General features: G+C 38.6%; 4 protein-coding genes across 5 annotated transcripts; 2 read left to right on the top strand and 2 right to left on the bottom strand.

Annotated features, from left to right (window-relative positions):
* Window positions 1-75: 75 nt before the first annotated feature.
* tdg.1 (thymine DNA glycosylase, tandem duplicate 1) lies at window positions 76-7020 on the top strand. Of its 2 annotated transcripts, XM_058646064.1 has the most exons (11): window positions 76-218; window positions 761-856; window positions 1907-2073; window positions 2385-2713; window positions 2801-2870; window positions 3099-3234; window positions 3425-3507; window positions 3605-3699; window positions 4072-4246; window positions 4440-4592; window positions 6138-7020. In XM_058646064.1, the coding sequence occupies exons 2-11, from the start codon at window positions 798-800 to the stop codon at window positions 6263-6265; spliced, it is 1395 nt and encodes a 464-aa protein (XP_058502047.1). In that variant the 5' UTR covers window positions 76-218; window positions 761-797; the 3' UTR covers window positions 6266-7020. The 2 variants fall into 2 exon arrangements, with proteins under 2 accessions (XP_058502047.1, XP_058502048.1); XM_058646065.1 differs by lacking the exon at window positions 761-856 and having other exon boundaries at window positions 104-218.
* Window positions 7021-7062: 42 nt separating this feature from the next.
* LOC131470322 (patatin-like phospholipase domain-containing protein 2) lies at window positions 7063-12078 on the bottom strand. The gene is made up of 9 exons (XM_058646066.1): window positions 11758-12078; window positions 10665-10897; window positions 10520-10585; window positions 9832-10041; window positions 9679-9739; window positions 9396-9593; window positions 9032-9170; window positions 8520-8564; window positions 7063-8176 (listed from the first exon to the last, which is right to left on the bottom strand). Exons 1-9 carry the CDS (start codon window positions 11960-11962, stop codon window positions 8011-8013), a joined length of 1323 nt encoding a protein of 440 aa, XP_058502049.1. The 5' UTR covers window positions 11963-12078; the 3' UTR covers window positions 7063-8010.
* Window positions 12079-13016: 938 nt separating this feature from the next.
* LOC131470214 (1-acylglycerol-3-phosphate O-acyltransferase Pnpla3-like) lies at window positions 13017-18961 on the bottom strand. The gene is made up of 9 exons (XM_058645884.1): window positions 18743-18961; window positions 18000-18232; window positions 17055-17120; window positions 16756-16965; window positions 15570-15630; window positions 15281-15457; window positions 15040-15181; window positions 13774-13881; window positions 13017-13405 (listed from the first exon to the last, which is right to left on the bottom strand). Exons 1-9 carry the CDS (start codon window positions 18927-18929, stop codon window positions 13093-13095), a joined length of 1497 nt encoding a protein of 498 aa, XP_058501867.1. The 5' UTR covers window positions 18930-18961; the 3' UTR covers window positions 13017-13092.
* A 248-nt stretch (window positions 18962-19209) lies between these two features.
* Window positions 19210-22630, top strand: si:dkey-10o6.2 (uncharacterized protein LOC100124608 homolog). Its single transcript, XM_058646428.1, has 7 exons — window positions 19210-19400; window positions 20029-20153; window positions 20548-20614; window positions 20922-21078; window positions 21275-21417; window positions 21526-21636; window positions 22399-22630. The coding sequence occupies exons 1-7, from the start codon at window positions 19248-19250 to the stop codon at window positions 22576-22578; spliced, it is 936 nt and encodes a 311-aa protein (XP_058502411.1). The 5' UTR covers window positions 19210-19247; the 3' UTR covers window positions 22579-22630.
* Window positions 22631-22901: the final 271 nt, after the last annotated feature.

Here is a 22901-nt window from a genome sequence, read left to right as displayed (position 1 = left end):
AACCTGCTGTTTTTTTTATATACATTTTTATTCATTACAGAGAAATCGTTTTCTTTGTACACCCCTATCTTTCCGACATGAGCTTGCCCGGTGTCAGAGTTGAACAGCGGGGCTGTCATGTCTTTGTTGCACCTCTAGAAGACTAGAAGCCTCGCACAGATGGAAAAATAACAAGATATTTATATAAAAGAGGAACATTTAAACCTTAACCACAACAGGTACGTTTTGAGTTTGCACATATATATACTGTGTGTGTGTGTGTTTACAGTTTTCTCCGCGAGAAATATTAGTGCAGGCGAATCAAACCATTCATCCATGCTAAGTTAGCTAAGCACTTAGCGCCGGGCTAACATTAGCTGCACTTGTGGCACTGCTTGTAAAACAAACTAGAATACTAATATTATCAGCCGAGACACGACACATTCGGAGTGGAGATGAAATATATTTAATCCATCTTTACCTGCCAACAGTGCACTATAAAGCTTTTAAGATACGGCAAACTTAAAACTTTTTAATCTGGGTTGTAGCTCATGTTAGCTAAGCATTGTGTTTCTCTCCATGATTTGGTGTTTTAGATAATATCCCATGTATTTTTCATCATTTTAATGTTTCATCATCGTTTAAGTTGTATTTTGTTTTGCCCCCACGTTGTGGTTTCTCTTTTGTTGTTTTTGTAGTCAATACGCTGCCACATGCGTTTAGTTTCACACACTGCCAGATTTGATATGCTAAACCAATTGTGCATCACCCCAACACGCAGATTGGCTTATTTAATAAAGTCAAACCACCCCCAAAAGATGGAAGAAAAGCTGAATGGATCACTGCCTGTTGTCTCCCCGGAGTATCTTCACCAGTGGTGAGTCTAGTCTCCCTCCTCACCACCTCAGTGTGTGTCCACACGAACACAATATTACACTAGAGCTCTGAATGGCAAAGTGTGATGAAAATGAAATTAAAGCATGTGCACCCATCTGCTCTTTCAACTCTTTCTTTCACCCCTTTTTTTCAGTTAATGCCATTTGAAATTTAGCTTATGTTCTATGATTTACAGTCAGTGTGTGTTTTTTTCATTTAACAGATGGTATGGTATTGCAAACTAAACTTAACGCATCTCAACCTTGTTGACTGCAAGCTGAACGTGTGGGTGAAAATACACTTCACACATCTGATCCCTTTTTGTTTGATATGAATCATATTGAGTATGGCTGTAAGGATTATTCAGTGAATCAATTATTGCTATTTTATAATTTAATCATCAACTATGTTGATAATTGGTTTGAGTGGTTTTTTTAATCATTAAAACAAGCAGTGGGATTTTTTGGCCTCTCAATATGTTCTGGTTTCCTTGCTCCGTATAACAAGTAAATCATTAAAATGGAATACGTTTCATGGACAAAACAAGTACTCAATTGAGAAAAATATTGAAATATTGAAAATGATTGTTGCATTCCTAATATTGAGCTTAAGCACTTCTTAAAACATTGTCTATCAAATACAAAGATAAAACAATAGTAATCAATGTATGCGATGCAATCAATAAATACATGTTAACATGTTCAGTCTAAATCTATATGAGGTAATAGTGTAAGAGATATTATTTCAACTCTCTGGTTTAATAAATTCATTTTTTAGCCTGTACTAGTAAAAGGCAATTCTCATGTTCAGTCCACTTTCATTGGAAAAAAAGCACTATATACACCATAAAATTTTTCAACTTAACAACTAATAACTAGGCTAGGTAAAGTCCACCAATAAAAAGGAACCCAATGTTTATTTAGGACTCAGTGACTTTTGACAAATTTTGAAGAAACTAATTCAATGTATTTTACCTTAAAGCATTATCCAGCACAATTTCACATGTCATAATAATGAGTTCCACTTATGTTTAGTCATTTTTCTTCTACAGGGTTCAGTCTGCGCAGCAGTTCCACGCTCTTCAGGCACAATATTCTGGCTACAACTCCAACCATCAGTATCAATACCCAGAGGTGCAGACAGAAGAGACAGCCATGGCACACATGGCTAATCCAGATGCTATGATGGATCAGCCGGACCCTGCTAACGTGACAAAGGGTAGCTAGCGCGTTCACTTATGAATAAAACATGGTCTCTGTATGTGGTACTGGGTTGTGGGTTAAATCGAAAAGTAGTTGATTTGTCAATAAAACTTGAGTTGAAAGTGTGCTGGTTAGTTTGCATGTTTTTGGAGAGACACTGTTTGTACATTAGCAATACAAGGGTTAAATATATTTGGTCTGTTAAAATAGTCTCAAGTAGTATTGTAGCTTTATGTGTAACTCACCATAAAGGCAGTCTGAGAGAAGGGTGACTTGGTTCACACTTTAATATTTTTTCCTTTTATATCTTCCTTTGTCCTCTTGTAGCTCCAGCCAAAAAGAGGGGCAGACCAGCTCAACCCAAGGAACCCAAGCCGCCCAAACCACCAAAGGTACCTAAGGCCCCTAAGGCTCCTAAAGCCCCAAAGGCACCGAAGGCACCAAAGCCGCCAAAGGACCCTAATGCACCTAAAGCCAAACCTGGTCCAAAACCCAAGAAGAACGCTGAAGCTCAGGCAGATGGCAAGCAGGAAAAGATTGATGAGAGCTTCAAAAAGGTGAAGCGGAAATTTGACCGCTTTAAGGGAATGTCAGAAGAGGAAGTCATGAAAAAAACCCTACCAGATCTGCTTGATTACAACCTTGATTACGTCATTGTAAGTGTTTTTTTTCACAATTGAACTGTGCTGTTTGGAATGGTTTTGAATTTCTAAGTTTCAATAACATCTGCCAATTTCTTTCAGATTGGTATCAATCCAGGTCTGATGGCAGCTTTCATTGGACGATGGTTCCCTGGACCTGGAAATCATTTTTGTAAGTCTCAAAAATTTGAGTTCCTCTGCTAGTCTAGAAAAATCAACAGAGGCTAATATTTGTCTTTAAGGTATTTTAGAATGTAATTGTGCCAAGTGTGCACATACTGCAATTCTAATATAAATACCATGCACAGAAAAGCATCATCACACTATGAGAGTGTTGCTGTGACACTGTTGACTTCAATCAAGGTGCAGAGATGAATGATCAATAACCTTCTGATTTCAGGGAAGTGTCTCTTTCTGTCTGGATTTACTGAGGAGCAGCTCAACCACATGCATGACATCACCCTACCAACCAAGTACAAAATGGGCTTCACCAACATGGTGGAAAGGGCGACTCCAGGGAGTAAAGACCTCTCGAGGTAGAGACATGTGTGACATCAATTTTTTTTTACATCTCCCCATTGTAAAAGGTTTGGCAACCAGTGATTTAGGTCAAAGATGGAGCAATTAGAGTTGGATTACAAAACAGAAAATTTGTTTGCTAAATGCTAAGTTTTGAGATTTTTGTTGTAACTTTATTGTCACCGGTTTTTTGTTTCATCCTAACAGTAAGGAGTTGCGTGAAGGAGGCAAAATTCTCACAGAGAAGTTGAAGAAGTACAAGCCACTTATTGCCGTTTTTAATGGAAAATGTAAGAACTTCTCTATCAAAGCTTGAAGGTGTCAGTCTTTTTAATCACTAAATTGATCAAGCTAACATTCTGGTTTTTTTTTTTCTTTATTTCTCAGGCATCTATGAAATGTTCTGCAGAGAGATGTTTGGTAAAAAACCACAAAAACTTGCATTTGGTTTACAACCTCACAAGATCCCAGACTGTGACGTGGTAAGTCATCGAGCACTTCACAACTCTTACAGAATTCTTGGACGTTGAAAAACATTAGACATTTTTCCATATTGACCTGTCATTTTGTGAATCCACTGCACATTTTATGCCACGATCACACATTATACATACTCTAATTGAACTCACTGCACTGCATCATGTATAAACATTTGTTTTGAAAAAAAGAAGAAAAAAATGAACATCATCTCTCATTCTCACTCGAGAATTTAAAAAGAGATTATCCAAGCATTTCTTCCTCTGTCATGCTTTAAAAAAAATTAATGAGAACTGTGTACCACATCTGGTACACAGTTTTGATCATAATTTCAGTTTTTAAAAAAACTTAAACTGACCTTTGCGTCCCATGCACAGGCTCTGTATCTGATGCCTTCTTCCAGTGCTCGCTGCGCTCAGTTCCCTCGTGCTCAAGACAAAGTTCACTACTACATCAAACTGAGGGAGCTCAGAGATCAACTCAAGGGCGTGCAGCCCAAAACTGCTGAGATCCAGGAGGTTAACTACTCATTTGACCTGAGTTTGGCCAAAGGTATGAACCACTGAAATGACACACACACGTGGACATGTTTTTGTGCCCCGGCAAATATATTTAGTATCATACAGAAGTAAATAAATGGATAAAAATGTGATTCTGTGTGTTTCAGTACATTGTGTCGTTAACATATTATTACTGCCAGAACAGGCTTTTTCATGTAGTTTACTCTTCCCCTTCCCCTCAACAGAGGACGCTAAGAGGATGGCGATAAAGGAGGAGAATTACGATCCAGGTTATGAAGATGCCTATGGAGGAGCATATGCAGAGAGAGGACCCGAGGAAAGCCAGGCAAAGAGCCAGACCAATGGTCACTGCACATTCTCATCTACAGAAAACACAGGTAGCAACACTGACACCTGCTGGGCACAAGGGGGAAGCAAGGATGCAGCAAATGTGGGTCTGCATTAGTCAACAATAGTATTTGTATTTAGCTCTCTGTACCTTAATCCTTTAGTGCATCCAGTGATGTTGTGACCCTTTTTTTCTTGAAACCACTAAATGTATTAGTCGAGTATTAAAAAAAAAAAAAAAAAAAAAAAAAAAAGGACAGTAATTTCAGCTCTTCTGTGTCATAGAGATGGATGTGATGTTGCGCTTTACAATTATACAGTTCTAGCACTCCTCGACTCAACTTTTTTGCTTTTCCATTAGCGATAGTACCTGGTGCTTTTTTAGTACCTGCTCTGATGGCGAGCTGAGCCGATGCTAAAATGTGGCGTCGACAGTAGAGCTGAAACGATAAATCGATTATTAGTTGATTACAAAATTAATCGACAACTATTTTTCTAATCGATTAATTGGTTTGAAGTTTTTTCATGATTATAACAAGATTTCAGATTGTTTAAGCTTCTTAAATGTGAATATTGTCTTAATTTCTTTCCTCTGGATAACAAAAGAAATCATTAACAGTCAATCATTTTGGTTTGTGGACAAAAAAGACATTTGAGAACATCATCATTTCTAGGTTTGACGAACACCGATCAACATTTTTTAAGGTTTTCTGATATTTTATGAACCAAGCAATTAATCGAGAAAATAATTGACGGATTAATCGATTATGAAAATAATCGTTAGTTGCAGCTCTAATCGACAGACTTTTGGCCACAGATTGGTCAGTTGGTCTGCACTGCATTCTAGAAGAGTCATGAGTGCGATGTCTGACAAAGACAAACCATGCCGAAACTGTGGATCAGTTAAAAAGACGTAAAGATCCTGAAAACAGGCATTAATCGCCAACATTTAGCAAGGAAATTTCTATTCAATATTTAACAGAGGAGTCTGGTGTATTTAGTGACGGCATTGTGACTGTGACAGACCAAGTCTGGTGTGTCAGGTCATCCAGGAAGTATTGAAGTCATCTTTTCAATTAACTGATTCTACTGGTTGAGTACACCAAAAAGAACTGCTTTGCTCGTCACTAGTTAGTGTTTCTTTGTGTTTCTTTGTGTTGCATATAAAATGACGTCGCAGCAGTTTCTCAAAGCCATGCTATGATGACCCCACACACGTTGAGGGGGTACTACGAAGTACTGGAAAACGACGTGCCTGATACCAAACCGTGTAGAGTCGAGCAGAGCAGAGTCGTGCTAGAACTGTATAATGGAAAAGTGTTTTAATGGTAAACACAGACGGTGTAAATGTTTTATCGTGTGGTCGTTTTCACAGAAGCACAAATATTATCGCTTGACCTCCACACAGTTCAAGCTACACAAGCTTGTACATAACCATTAACACTTATGCTTTGTGCACTTGTGTTTGATGCGTTGAGTAATTACAGCTATAGTTCACTAGAAACTCTGTCCTCACATCTGTGTGACACAGTGACCACAGTATCTGACCGCTTGCGTGCAGCTGATGTGCCTGTTGTTTGGCTGTCTTTGTTTAGAAGGAGCACCAGAGGCGTCCACATCACAGACGGCAGAAGGCCAGCTTCCAGACGGACAGTGGATGACTCAGTCCTTTGCCGATCAGATCCCGGACATCAGTGGTGCACCAAAGGATGGTAGCATATGAGAAAGTTCGTCTGTGTCCGTGTTCGCCGATGAGCAGACTCTTCCACCATTTCAGTCACCTTTCACCTTTTGTGTCAGGTCTTAGAATATTTTCATTAGTAGTGTCAGGGTGGAATATATAAATACTATATATATGGACTTTTTTTTTTTTTTTAGACATGGTGCAGAAGATTTTTTTTCTGCATTTTGTTTGTGATCTTGTATACACGTATGATCTTCTCCATGGTAGTTTTTTTAAAATATGTGAAATCAGGGACTTGATAATGACGCTTGACTCTCATTGGAGACGGCTGTGTATTTAAACATTTTTCCTCTGTACTGTACTGCACTGTGATGCAGCTGTAAACATTCACGTCTACTGTCGGAGCAGTAGATCAAACTCGAGATGTTTATTTTATACGCTTGCTTGACTCATCAGTGTGAGCCTACATGATCCTCCGTGTGAAACGAGGACTTAGCAAGCATGACTATTTTTACATTCATGGTGCTATGGACTGACCACAATGGAATGTGAGCACTCAGTGAAAACCAGACTCATCGGACAAGTTTGAGGCTCCACAGAGGGAACCTGTGGCCACAGGCTTGTTGATGTAATGTTACAAATTTCAACAGGTTTTATTTTAACCTTTATCACTCTTGGCTTTAGGATTTTTAGAATTATGTATTGTATGTTTTAATGGAAATGTCATGCACAAGGAATTTTATGAAACACTTGTCCATTAAAATGTCCTGATGATGCTTCTTCTACAATAATAATTGTTTAAATTTGTTGTATAGAGAACGGTAATCACAATTCAAGACTTTTTAACGGTTTTATTTTTTCATTTGATGAACATAAGTTGTGGCCAACATGAAAAAAAAAAAAAGGCAGATGCAGAACAAAGGTTATATGTGATAAAGTCTAATCCACGATATCAGTAACGAGGTGTTCACCTTTGACCACTGTGCCACAAAAACACTGTAGCAGTGTTAGATTTACACAAATGATAATGACATAAATGACAGCAACATTCTCTCCCTTGACCAAACTACCTGCCTTTTATGAAGGCATTGTGTTTTTGCAACAATGGATAAACTAAAAGTCTTTTGAGTGCTCATGCTAATGTTTTTACACAGGCTCAATGAAAACAGATCCAAGAAAAATGTTTGCTTTTAGCTGATGATCTTGTCTCTTGTTTATTGAAAATACGGATGGCACACAACCACTGTATTCAATCTGATGTGATGCCAGTGTCACAAACCTGAAGTCCTACAGACACTGATGTCAGTCTTTAACCTCTTTTAATCAGCTTACCTGTCAAGCCATTTGCACTGCTGAATTTACCACTTACCAAGCACCTAGTCATTTCAAAGACACAGTGCTCCAACTGTGTGGGAGACATTTGCACCCCTCACTCATGTCCTTGGCACAGGATAGTGGTGGACACCTTTCTTTACAGTATGTTGCCTGTGATTAATGAAGCATTTATGTCAATAAGGTTTCATGGCTTTTACTTTTTCTTTTTCCTGGCATATTGGACCAATATTGGACCGGGTATTGTATTTATTCCCCCGTTTTCAAAATGTTCACTCAAAAGCATGGCACGTTCATGAATTCAAAGATTCATAAAGTTTCTTCTGTCCATCCCATTCTTGTGAATCACAAAAAATGAAAGTCCTTTTAAGTCAATAAGCAGCTTTTATATGAGTCTTGGAAATGTATGCTGACTTCATCAGTCAGGCAGAGGCATCCAGCCGATGGTAGATCTAGTTTCTTCCTGGTTTATGGTTGAGGTTACTGTTGTCGTCCCAGTGGAGATTATTATTGGACCCCCGATTTATTACTGAGGTCAAAGGTTTCCTGTTATTGATGTCTCCTGTCTCCTGTCTGGTGTCCATGGATCTTTTGCTGCATTGCTGCTTGGGTGTGGCGCTAGATGAACATACAGATAGAGACAGGAATGGTTACAATCACTCCTCTTATTAACAAGATGCTATCTGTGTTGTCAGTTTTACAACTGAAGATAATGTGGTGATGGTAAACAAAAGGTGTGTACACCAAAATAATAACAATTACAGCCTCTAAAAGTCCACACGCTTCTGGTGGATCGATGTCTCCATTTTGTACAGTAGTTTAGAGGCACAATAGGCAGGATTTTCTGGAATTTCTCCCTTCCCTAACCAAACTTAAAGGTACCTAAACGTGACTCTAATGAATAACACTAATGAATTTATGTTACAATGATAATTTGATATTGAATAATGTAATGGGTCACCTGTTGAAGAGACTGCAAAGGACTGCATAGCCCACCTCGATGATGCTGTCGCAACACAGAGAACAATGAGAGTTTAAAAGACAATATTAAGACAACATTTGATTCAATGCGGCAAAGGATAACGCCCCGTAGTAACCCATGTTTGATTCCACATGTGGTCCTTTGCGGTGAGGGTTCTCCCTTTCTTGCTTCACTGTCCTGTCCAATAAAGGGGGGAAAAAGCCCCCAAAAATATCATAAAAAAACTATCAATTCAACCATGTGTTTAGCTTTTAAGCATACATGCAACTAAAGGACTAGTGTGTACAATTTAGAAGAGTTCTGAAATTGAATATACTCTTGTATATGTTTGTAAAAGTGTAAAATCACTTGAAATGACTATTCAAACAAGAAGACCAACTGATAAGTGAAGGCCACCTAAGTTCCCAGACCTGACCCACTTTGGAATGGCAGGGCAAGGAGAAGTCCTCTCACCATTAGATGGCACAGATTCTTTAAAGAAAAGTCTTTACCTCTTTGTAAGGAAAAGGATCAGCTCCACGGGCAGCATGAGGATGGTCAGCAGATACAAGACCACTTTGATTGGGAGGAAGTCAGTGAGCCAAGACCAACTGACGCCATCACCACTCTCCCTGCAAGCCTCACACAGGACTAACACACACACACACACACAGAGTGTTTCAAATGTCACAGGAAGGGAACTAAGATTATTTGTCAATATTACAACTGGATATTTACACTTTTGATCCCAGTGAAATAGAAATAAGTGATAACTCTTATTGTCTGTACAAGGTAAACACCGTGTCTCATGGCTACATATTCCTGAAGGTTTCCTGGCTGGTGAAGAATCCAACCAGTCCCATCTGTCCCACGTACTTCTCTCGATTTCTGCTGGGAGGTTTGCTATGACGTCCTGGTCCGGCCAGTGATCTGTCTCTTGTGTTGGCTTCAGTCTGTCCAGCAGGATCTTCTTGGTTACATCTGCTCGAGCCACTTTCCTCATCGACTCGCAGCAATTGGGTTTGTCCATTTGTGCCACCAAACTGGGAGGACGACATTGTGTCCCAAGCAGATCTGAAAGAGACAGTTGATGATTGTTTATTACGTGTCAACCAAACAGATTTCCATCATGAGATGAGGTGAAGGTGGTGCATCTCGCCTTTTTCTCTCAGGAAACGAAGAGCATCCTTGTAGCCATTGTGAAAGATCTCAGCCAGTTTCTGTCGAGCACAAATGTAAATCACAAGGAACTTTATTCATTATTCAAACTGACTGATGACTTCAAATACTCAGAGTATGAAGGGAGCCCAACCTCAGGTCTCGGAGGTAGGAAGGATGTACATATGCGGTGCACATTGCCGGTGTTGACCTGGATGCTGACGTTGCCGTAGTGCACCTCACAGAAGTTGAGGGTTCCCTCTTTGGGGCAGATGTCGCTCTCACCAGAGAATGGAGCTACGGTGATGGTGTTTCTGTTCTCCAACAGGGGCATGTTGTTGCTCAGGGCTCCGTCCATGTAGTGCTGAGAGGAGAGCAAATGTACATGACGGACATATCTCACCTGACCAGGCACATACTGTACAATCTTTTCAAAAGGAGACATTAAAACATCTTCTGATTTAGAGCTGAAACAATTAATGGATTATTAATCGATTACTAAATGAATCGACAAATATTTTGATAATTGATTAACCAGTTTGAAGCTTTTTTCATGATGAAAACAAGATTTCAGATTGTTTAGTATTTTCTTAATTTCTTAATTTCTTTACTCTGGATAACAAAGAAATCATTAAAAGTTAATCATTTTGGTTTATGGACAAAACAAGACATTTGAGAACATCATCATTTTCGGGTTTGACGAACAACGATCAACATTTTTAAAGGTTTTCTGATATTTTATGGACCAAACGATTAATCGATGAATCGAGAATGCTAATCCTGAACAATTTGTCAGATGTGGCTCTGAGGGAGATTATAGACGTATACAGGGATTTACTGACCACTCCACGGTATGATGGTGGAATGAAACCACAGTAAAGGGGGAAAAAGCAGCTGCACATGAGAACCTACAAAGGGAGACAATGAGAATAAAGATGAGAGGAAACAAGACAAGGTTGTGAAAGGCCTTTCACCGCTCCATTCTACCTGAATGAGCTCTTCTCTGCTGTCAAACTCTGACACTAAAACATTCTTCCCATCAGACATTCTGGTGAGGGACACACAGAGCTTCCCAGAGGCCCGGAGGTGGGCGTCCTCAGGAAGTTTCTCCAGCAGGAAAACCCGCACTCTCCGCAGCAGACTGAAGGTCGGGTGAAAAACTCCCAGTGTGTGTCTTCTGGCCTCTTTTGCCATCGTCATCACATCCATACAGAACTGCTCTGTGGAGGAAAGGCAGGATAAATTACAGAATGGATCATTAAATCTTTTAGTTCTATCAATCTCTTGGTGTCGTAAACTGCGTTCTAGGTAATGTTATGTAATGTATTATGGTTATTGTTTCATCTTATCTCACTGTTCATTCCTTATCGCCTTTTTATTATTTGCTTCACAAACAAAAACAAAAAAAAACCTTGCGAAACACAAAACATGATTTTGTTTTCATAGTGATGTTATCGTACTGCATAATGTTTGTATTTTGATTGGGAAATTTTATATTTACCTTTTTTGCCTCCCTTGGCTTTGACCCTCGACATTTGGACTTTGGACACTATTGCAAAGACTGTGTGCTATATACAGTATATGCTAGTGAACTTGTGTGAACTTGTGTGAACTTGTGTGAACTTGCTAAGTACTTAATTTGCTCCAACCATCCTTAACATAACTCTGACATAACATAATCCTGACATTTCTTTTTTATGATCGTTAACTCATATTGAAAAACAAAAAAAAAAAGATTTTAATTAACTGTTAATTAAGTGTGTTTTTTCATTACTGGCTTGCTCTAGACGTCAATTCGGCCACTGCTCTGAAAATGGCTGGCAGCCAATGTTGAGAAATGAGCATCAGACTCCTATTTTGTTATTGAAATACAATTGACATGGCTGTGTATGGAGGAGAATGGGATATTTATAAACCCTTGTATGGAAAGTATCCAACCTCAGACCATAATGACTATGCTGTTCAACATACAGAATGATGTTGTGTAATGCTATAGGCCGTGCCCTCTACATTACATAACAAAAGGAAAAAAACTAAAGGTTAGCTTTAAAGGCTGGGGAAAACCTTTGTTTTGACTCACCAATGGGAATCCCAACAGTCAGAGCTGCAGCAACGAGGCATCCAGACGAAGCTCCACAGATTTTAGACGCACCATGAACTAGCTGAGGTATCCGCTCCAAGACACAGCACATGGCTCCCATATGATACATACTCCTGAATCCACAACCTGCAAACGAGATGTTCCACTCCTCATCCCAGCAGAACGTCCTCTCTGGTGGTTCCATTCACAGTGAGGTTGATGGAAAGTCAAAGAGTTCAGCTGGTGGTGCATCAGGAGTTCATGCAGTGGTTTCCACATGTAAACAGTTGTGTTATCTCCACTACAACCAGAGGTAAATGGGCTCAGAGTAAGTTGGCTACAGAATGGTGTTGCGCAACTTACTCCACTCGGATGTCACATGTTTGAAAATAGAAAACAAGCTGGAATCTCTTCACACACTGCTGCAGTCAGGGCCGCTGCGTGACATAACGGTTTCATAACTTATAACCGCATATTTATTTTATAATTATTAAAATACATTTATTTTTATTGTATGTTTTAATGTTTTATAGTACCTATAGTATATTCTGTTTTCTTTCAAATTTTATTTGTAAAACCCACATTTTTCTGTAAAATGAATTCCCAGGAGGGAGCAATTATCCTGTCATATACATTAAAAAGGTTTGTATACTGTATATATATATATGTATATACATATATATACATATATATGTATGTTGATTGTATATTACTATAACTGTTTACACAGTTGACTGTTGCTGTGATTATGGAGTTTTATGATTATGAAAGACTGCAACAATAGATCATTCTCAGTAAAATTCTCAGTAAAAAAATGTGTAAATATCTAAATTAGATTTATCTGTTTCCTCAAGACAGTTTTGACAATTTCTCTGTTTTATTTTTTAATCTTTCAGGGGAAAAAAAACTAAAATATTTTTGAGTGTACTGTCCATATCAATAATCAAAAGTAAATCATAATGTAGCTTTATTATCTTGATCCTGCTGCTTCAACAATGAGTGAAGAGCGTTTAATAGAAACATTGAGCTTGCAAAGATGCTGAACTGTTTAGTGGAGCCGACAAAGATGATCTTTCTCTTCAGCTGTGTCACATTTGGGCTGTGCCTTTCACACTTTACACAGTCTCCATTGGTTTATATAAAATATTGATTAGTACATGTTTGATATGGATTAAAACCCAAGAAACTGCTTCTTACTCTAATCTACTATTGGCCTGGATTAAGACACCACACAACACAGAACATTTGCATTCATTTATTCAACATTTCCACTTTCTTTTCCTCTCTACAATATTAAAAATATTTACTGAAATGCAAAAAAAAAATGACAATGAATCATTTCTTTTCTTGTCTTTTTGAGGCAATGTTCTGGAACCACCCCACCGCTCTGCCCAAACCCCAGCCTCGTCCTGCATTATTAGGTGATTCTGAAGCAGCTTCCTCAAACTCAGAGGTGTGGCTGATGGTGGGCGTGGGGGGTGGAGTCAGAGGCATGTTGTCCACCGCACTGTTTTCATCCCAGTTGAACACGAGGCTGGGCGTGCCACTGCCTTCTGGGGTCAATGGGGGAGTGATTAGGTCATCGTCTCCTTTACTCCACATGTTCAGGCCTAATGGCAGACTTGTACATCTGTGCAGAGCGGCTTCTCTATAGAAAGCATCACGGAAAGACAGAAGTTAAGCAATATTTTTGTGTGAGTCGAATGCAGCAATTTGTGTGACGAGTCTCAGAAGCTCTTTGAAAACTCTTCCCAACTGGGATAGAGTCATGTGCAATTAAGTGCAGAAGGAATTACAGCACACAGGACACACATCCGTTCAGGCCAAGCGATTATACACTTACACAAACATATTGTGTGTAAATAAGTGTTACACGCTGGACCCTTTACATACTGTACACGTACAAAGCACTTGCTCAACTGCAACGAGCACATAGTGTGAAAAACCATATCATATCTGAACCAGTAAAAGCGAGGCATTGAGCGGGATAAGACATATGACCTTCACATGATATACCTGTCGTTGTCTTTCACCCCCTTCTTCCACGCTTGCTTGTAAACGTCTTCAGCCATGTCATAGAGCCAGCTCATGTCTTTGGTCACATCTGGGATCCAGTCCACCAGTCTGGAAGGATTTATTTCACAATCAGAATCAGAATCAGAATATTTTATTCATCCCGGAGGAAATTGTGTAGTCACACAGTTATAAGATATATATATCTATATATCTATATCTATATCTATATCTATATATATATATATATATATATATATACAGTATACAAACCTTTTAAATGTATATATAAATATATATATATAGATAGATATAGATATATAGATATATATACAGTATGTACATATAATATAAATGAAAAGTAAGTAAAATCAAATAAAATGGAACAGCATAATATGTACCAAATATAAAAACATTATCAATTTGATAAATGAGAACAGTTCAGTCCAAACAATAAATCCTACATTAATTTCAGCTTGAGTGAAAACAAATATATTAACATGTTTACAGGGACAAAATGTTAAACCTGAAATAGTTAACTCTGGGGCCTAAACCGGTCACTATGACGGTCAAACTGCACAGAGTAATGGTGAGAGAAATAAAAACAGCACCCACACATTACATTACATTAACCCAGTGTTTCCTGAACCCTGGTCCTCAGGGAACACTGCCCTCCATGTCTTAGATGTTGCCCTGTTCCAACACACCTGATTCCAATGAACAGCTCGTTATCAGGCTTCTGCAGAGCTTGATGACGAGCTGACCTTTTGAATCAACCACCTACATAAGCCTTGCTTTCACTGTCACTCTATTTGCCATGGAGATGGGGTTTTCCTTAAAAGGAAAATCTCATGACACAATTAAAGCTACAATTTCTCCCCCTTTGTCACATGAACACAGCAACATAAACTGGCACCGTATTTAAATCCAGTTATTTTTACAAAATGACTCAAGGAAGAAAGTGCCATTTGCACAACAGTCATTTGTGTAGGAAAATCACAGGTGTAAATAATCAAGCTAATCAAGGCTGAGTTCCATTTATCTCACCATAGAGCAAGCTCTGTAGTTCACTGTCATACATGCCATCGTTGATGGGATCAGTAACGCCTGTGTTTTTTTACTGCTAAAATATGACAGTCTAGCTATGTGTATCCCTGTTTATGAATTCATTTACTTGCTTATTGGTACAGCACATGATTGGCTAAACTCTTGGGAAAGTTGTTCATTTGTGTCATTACAGCAGGTTAAATACATGCTAGTGTATCTTACCTGTGAGCTAGAGAGTAGGCCGACTCAATGGGCCGAGTGCAAGGAATCTGCAGGTATGAAGTCACTTTCTTTGGCAGGTACTCGGCCACGTGCGAAAACAGACCATCGGCAGCATGTGACGCTCTACAGGCCTCACACAACGCTGACACAAACACAGGGAAACTTAAACTAACTGCCCAAAATGGCCCAGAAATAAAAAAAAAATTAATTAAAATGCAGAGTTCACACTTACTTCACTTACCCCTTCTGATGTGAATTGGGAGTTTCTCTGTGAGCTGTGGATTCAGCCAAAAGTGCTCATGGTGTTTCAAGCCATCTTGCTGTGTGTTCTCCTCCTGCTCCTTCACCAGCTCACAACAAGCACATCTGGGTGAGTCCAGCTCCAAACTTTTCAGTGCACAATTGCTGGTGATCAGATCTGTGACATTTATTAAATACAAAATACTTTTTTTAAATAATACATACTGGATCAATCGCAGAATCTGGCAATGTTTTTCTGTTTCCGTCCTCACTGACAAAAATGTCCTTACTGTTCTCTTGCAGGAAGCGGAGAGCATCAATATAACCATTCTGGCAGATTTTAGACATAACCTGTAAAACCCAAGGGTTCTTGATGAGAATGCAAAACAGGATCACTTAATCTGCAGAGGATTACAGTGGTTCACAGTCCACTGGTCTCATAACAAGAGTGAAACCAGAAGGCATAAAGAATACATCACAATAAATTTGTAAATCATTTCATAACTAAGAAAGGTATTGGCAAAGTTTTATTTCAATCTTGCATTCATCTTGACAAATAGATTTGCAAGATAAGGGATCTACATGTGGATTTACAGAGAAATGTCTCACAAATGTATGAATAGTGCAGGCTATTTTTGCTTGAACCTTGGAAGGAATTGTCTACACTCACAAGATATTTGATTGAAAACATGAAAAATCATGTTTTATCCATCAAAAAACACATTTAATTAAAGCTGCACGCAACATCCCCGCTATGCCCTTGACTTAGTTTTCATGTGCTGATGATTTCTGGCCAGGTCTCTAGTGTCACCTATGAACAGGCCACTTCCTGTTTCCTGGCAATTGCTTGAAATCACCATAATTCCGATGGTTGCCATGGCCATGCCCCTTCAAATCAGTTTTGTATGATTAGAAGTCAGCCATTCAAAATGGCTGACTTCCTGTTGAGTTGAGGCCATGGTCCTGATAGACTTTTTTGATTGTCTTGGGCTGTGACATGTTCCCACCACTATTTGGTGCAACTTAGTTTCAGCTGTGTTCTCTCTGGTTTTACGTTTGGGGGTGCTACTGAGCTATTTTGCAAAAAATGTTGCTTAAAATTGTGTGCCAATTTTCATCCGTTTTCACCAATGTTTAGTACCTCCTTTCAGAAGTGAATTCCAATATGTGCTTGGGCCCAAAAAATATAAAAAACCTTAAGTTGAATTGTAAGGAATTGGCACACACAATGATATGATAATGTACACAATGTACTAATCCTAAATACTGGTGACCTCACATATCAGTTAACCTTATATATCCGGCTGTAAAATAGTAAAGTAAGAGTAAGGGAAAGATAGTTCAGGTTTTTTTTTTAACCAAAGTCCATAGAGATAGTGTCAGAACTTCATACTACCAATCTTCAAAAAAAAAAAAGACCTGAACTATCCCTTCAACTGCTGTGAGTCCATGGAGCTCCTGCAGTGTCTCACTCACCTCAGGCTCAGGGGGGAAGAAGGTGCTGGTCACTCTGTACATGTTCTCCGCGCTGACCTGAATGCTGACGTTGTTGAAGCGCACCTCGTGCAGGTTCATGGTACCTGCCGGAGGGGAGATGTCACTCTCACCGGCATACGCAGAAACGGTCACTGTGTATTTCAGGTGACAGCGAGGCAGGTTGTCACTGACGGCACCGTCCACGTAGCGCTGAAGAGAAATTGACCAACACGGTGAACATCTAAGTAAACATCCCACCTGAACAGACAAGTGGAGCAGCATGCGAGATTATTACTCACCACTCCTCTGTAGACAGGAGGAACAACGCCACAGTAGAACGGCACAAAGCAGCTGCATAACAGCACCTGGTAAAAGGACATATAATTCAGTATACTTTCATGTTGGATACTGAAAAAGATAAATACAATTTCAGTGTATACAAATAAATGAAATAAAATAGAAACAGCACCTTTTTCTTCTTATTTGATAAGGCTGTAAGAAATTCTTGTGACATGGGAATAAATCATCTGGAAAAGAAGGCTGGTTTAGCCCCCACATTACCTTTAAATTAAGTTTTCGATTTTGCATTTCATTAGATCTAACACATATAAAGTCAGCCATCATAGAGTTTCCTATACCTTTTTTTAATGGGGAAACTGACCCAATTTTTTAAAGAAGACAAACTTTTGTCAAACAATTCACAATACAAATGGTGACAAGAGCAAAATGTAAAATGTGTATGTTTGATGATTCACAACTATTATATGCATGTGTTTTTTTTTATTCTATATTATAATAAAAATGATTGATCCTTTTTACCCTCAAAGGTGAGGGTAAAAAAATGTATGTTGAGGAACTAAATAATTTGTGTAAATAAGGTAAAATTGTGAATTATTTAGTTTTGTACAATTAATTAAAAACACCCATACTCAATAAAGGGTTTTATCAAAACCAGAAAATGTTCTGGTGCACTGAAGATAACAGGATGGAATAATTAGTGAAGGTTAATGTCTATAAGTTACCTGTGTTTTTAAAGCCTGAATAAAATATCAAGAAGGTATATTTATGTTCTATGTTCTGCTCTGGCTTGCATGTCTGTGTCTCTAAATAATGATGCCTTGTTGGTCCAATTGGACAGAGTATATTTTCTATACATGACACAACGTTATACAACGATAATAATGATGATAATAATAACTTACAAATCTTAGTCCAAAGGGGGCATTTTAACTCCCAGACAGTACCTGAATGAGCTCCTCTCTTGTATCGAACTCTGACACCAGGACATTTTTCCCATCAGACACTCTGGTCAGAGACACGCAGAGTTTCCCAGAGGCTCGGACATGAGCGTCGTCTGGAAGACTTCTCAGCAGAGAGTCTTGCACCATCTGCAGCAGGTTGAAGGTTGGATGCAGGGGCCCCAGTTTGTGCTTCCTGGCCTCTTTGGCCATGCACATTAAATCAGCACAGCATTTTTCTACAGAGAAACACAGCGATGACTAACAAGTAAAATATATATGAGATGGAGCAGAGGTAGAGTCAAATTCTCAATTAAAAACCCCAAAAAACAGTGGTATTTAGTGGTAATGTGTCAAATTTTGTCGACTATTTGTGACTTATATCAAATGTCCTACTGTATATGGGGACTTAGGTTGTTATAATAACAGATATTCAAAAGAATAATTATAATTATGTATGTTTTCCCATTTTTATGGTCAAATGCAAATGAAGCACTTTCTGTTATTTTAGAGTAAGCTTTTTACATTACACAGGTGTGGTCTCTATTTTATTTCATTTATTTTTATACAGAGAAAGGTCATCTCCAACATGCAAGTATACTACTGACATTTAAGTATTTTATTTATGATTGTACAGCACTTTTTTTTTATCTGTGTAAAGTGCTATATAAACAAACTTCACTTACTTGCTATGACAAAAGTAAAAGACACTATAAATAGAGTTTTTAGGTTTGGTCCTCCACTCTTACCCAGAGGGATTCCAGTGGTGAGAGCAGCAGCCATCAGTGAACCTGCAGAGGATCCATAGATTTTAGAGGCACCCTGAATGAAGTGAGGAAACCTTTCGAGGATACAGCTGGAGGCGCCGACATAGTAAATCCCCATGAAGCCACAGCCTGCGAAGGAGATGCTCCACTCTTTGTCCACGTCAAACATCTTCTCAGGTGTGCGTGCTTCGGCCTGTAGAGTCCAGGTTGTGTACATGCACCAAACACTGATTATCTCTATCTCTCTCCAAAGATCAACCTGTTAAGGTGTAAAATAAATAAAAGTGTGGCGCCCCCTACCTGCTGCCACACAACACCAAACAGACTTGTTACTCCTCCCCTTTGCGTCACAGGGAACTTCTTTCCTATTGGCTGTTAAAAGCCACATTGGAGGAATGTTTTCAGAGTCCTGCTAACTGTTATTCCGTGACTTTGCTGAAGCTGCTGAGACTCTCAGGCACATTGTAGCCTGTGTGGTTGAGTAAAAATGAGTATTCCCGTCGTGGACTTTGGTGCTTACAGCCTGAGTGAAAGGCATGTTTCCGACCAGCAGCTGCAAGACCTGAGCCAAGAGCTGAAAGCAGCTTTTACAGAAATTGGGTTTGTTTTCTTGAAGAACACGGGAATCACTGAGGAGGAGGTAAGAGGGACACAACTTGTCGCACAAGTCACAAACTCGTAATCCTAGCAGTAACTTGTATAAAGTACCTTAAAGTGTGTATCTTACCAGAAAAGTCACTTTTAATAATATTACTTAAGTAAAAGTCTTAAAGTATATGACATTTACTTAAGTATCAAAAGGAATTTTCTGAAATACAATGTACTTACGTTTTAGAAGTATTAGAAAAGTGAGGAGTTAAGGATTGAGCCATGGTGGCTCAGTGGTAGGTGGAGTTGTCTTTCAACTGGAAGGTTGTGGGTTTAATTCCTGCCTCTGCTAGTCCATATGTGTCCTTGAGCAAGACACTTCATCCCATGTTGGATGGCTGAATGGCAAAACTATAAAGCAGCTCATCAAGACTAGAAAAGCTCTGTATAAATGCAGACCATTGCCAACTCTTCTTCTTCTTCTGATTTAATTTGGTAGTAACGAGTAACAAAGATAGTTAGAGGAAATGTAGTGGAGTAAAAGTTGCTAGAAATATAAATAACAAAGTAAAGGGCAGATGTGTGAATTGTGTACTTGAGTACAGTAACAGAGTATGTGTACTTTGTTACATTACAATACAGGGTTCTAATTTTTTGTGTGTGCGTGTGTGTGTGTAAAGGTGGACCGTGTTATGGATGTGTCCAAGAAATTCTTCCTGCAGCCAGATGAGGTGAAACAGGAATTTAGCAGGAACACTTTCGCCGGCTGTCCTAACCACGGCTGGGTGTCACTGGAGACTGAGAGGTATAAAGTAGATTTCACTTGTTGTTTCACTAATGTGTGAATATCTGAGAATCAAAATGTATCATCAACAACAATAATGATGATAATAATAATACTACTACTACTAATAATACTAAAGAAATATCTCATCTGCACAAAGTGTTTGTTTTTAAATCCAATGCAAGTAAACTTCATGTGCCTTACATAGAAAACTGACATAAAATATCAGTTTTACACAACAGTGGCACAGCATTATTAGTCATAAAAAGCAATATAAATGACCATAGTAAAGTCACACAGTCACAAATCAAACATACCTGTTTTGTTTGTGTTTGGGAAAACAGGGGACAGGGTTTTGAGTTCAGCTTACACAGCTCACACATACAGTGTTAAATTAACATCTTTTCTTTTTCAGGTTGAATCCACGTCGACCTGGAGACCTAAAGGAATCATTCAACACTTCATCACTTGACCCAGACATAGTAATGTGTCTTTTTAACGTTGACTTTGTCCATTTTATACAATTGACCCTCCTTTAATCAGTCTGAAATCTGGTCCTCTGTTTGTTTTTTTGTATTTTGAGCCCAATTTATAAATTAGGGTTGAGGATGGCCAGTATTATTATTAGTATACTAATAATCAACAATAATCAATAATCAACAATAGTAATAAGGCAAATGAAAAAGACTTAAAAAAAAAAAAGAGACAGAGATTTAACATAAGAATAGTTTCAGCCTCAGAAATCTAAAGTTTCTTAAAGACATAATTGCCTTTTCCTTCGGTTTTTAGAGATGGCCATCGTCAGACACAGGGTCTGGGTTCAGGGAGATCCACACGTCTTTCTTCCAGCGCTGTAAAGAGCTGAGTCTGCGGGTGATGAGGGTGATGGCCCACAGTCTGGGTCTGGACCCAGAGGTTTTCGTGAGTGAACACCAGTTCATAGGAAGTATGTACAGTTCAACACTTGTCTAACTGTACAGTTCTGAATAGTTAGGGAGGATATACCTGGTTGGACAGAGCTTTACCAGTATGTTTCAAACACACTTTTTTGAATTTGCAAATTTTTTTTGAAAAAATACATTCCTATATAACAGCATTGCATATTGCGTTATTATTGCACCAGTGTGTTTTGTCTCTTGTAGCTAATATGAATGGCACAACGCTGCGTTGTCTGTATTACCCACCGGTGAACACTGAGAGAGTGAAGGGAGGCCAGGTTCGCTGTGGAGAGCATTCAGACTACGGCAGCATCACACTGTTGTTCCAAAGCTCTGAAGGTCTGCAGGTAAACATGCTAGCATCACAACTTATACATCACAACAGTTCAGTAAACACATTCACCACCGATGCAGTGTTGTTTTGTTTAATCATTATGACTGAACTTCAACCTCAGATCCGTACACGATCAGATGAATTCATCTGTGCTCCCCTGATTCCTGGAACTGTCCTCGTCAACATCGCTGACCTGATGCAGCGCTGGACCAGTGATCGGTTTGTCTCTGTGGTGAGTAGAGAGCGAGTTTCCTTTGCAGCTGTTGAGTTCTGTAATCATGCTTAATTTCTTCACACGGATAGAACTGACTGCATAAGTCTGATGTATGTGCTTAAAACATTCAGCACATTAACTTGTGCATTTTATTTATAAGCGCCTTTCAAACACTCAAGACACAGAGACAAACGATAAAATGACAGAAAATTGTAATTACATAGTAATCTATTTTAGAAGAGGTGAGTATGGTTTTGAAGAGGACAGTGATGAAGATCATGAAAATGATTAATCTGAGAAGGTAATACATAAATACAAGTGTTAAAATTCTAAGAATAATTAGAAATATTGCCCTCTGATATCAGTGTCATAATGTGTATGTGTTTCATAAGTAAATTTGGTTTCTTACTGCAGTTGTTAGACAAGTTTACATAGAGCAGCATTTGTATTTGTTTTTTGTTTATTATTACAGTCTCACCTGGTTAATCCTTAAGTACACCTAGACACATCATTGGGATTTTGGCTTTTAATTTCTCCAATTTTTTCATGCATATTTTACATTTAATTCTATTAGTCTATTGTTAACAATGTTAACTAAAATACTCACATTAACACACCTACGGACAAAAATGTGCTCATTGAAACCCATTCAAATCCCTATTTTTGATTAACTTAAATCAGCTTCTCTTTTGAGTTCTATTCTTGTGAAGCACTTTATAAGTCCTGTTTCTGCATAAAGTGCTAAACTGGATAAAATATTATTTTTTACTTCTTCCTCAGCTGCACAGGGTATTGCTGCCCCTTGCCGGAGACTCCAGCACTCGTCAGTCCCTGGCTTTTTTCGCCCAGCCCGATGACGAGGCAGTGATCACCTGCTGCGACGGCTCTGACAAATACCCTCCAGTCTTGTCAGGTGAATACCTCATTGAGCGCTTTAAGGACTCATACGGACGACCCTGAATTTCCGTTATATATATGTACAGTATATATATAGTGCTTAACACATTTATCAGTCTGTTTTACCCGTCTGTCATAAAAATGAGAAAACATAAATGTTTTAGAAATATAAAATGTTGTAAAAAAAACAAACTGAATTCACCTTTTTATACCCAAATTTGAGCTGGCTCACTGAGCTTCTCTGAGAAGTCAGAAATGAATCAACCAAGCATAACAACCACTAAAACAACTTTATCTGTTCAGAAATGCAATAACCATAATTTGACATCTGTATAAAGAAATAATAATGTGCTTAACTATTTTTTTTCTGTAGTAAATTTGCAAAA

Source organism: Solea solea, chromosome 12, assembly GCF_958295425.1.
Source record: "Solea solea chromosome 12, fSolSol10.1, whole genome shotgun sequence".
Lineage (NCBI taxonomy): Eukaryota > Metazoa > Chordata > Actinopteri > Pleuronectiformes > Soleidae > Solea > Solea solea.
This window is presented reverse-complemented; position numbering and strand designations above follow the sequence as displayed.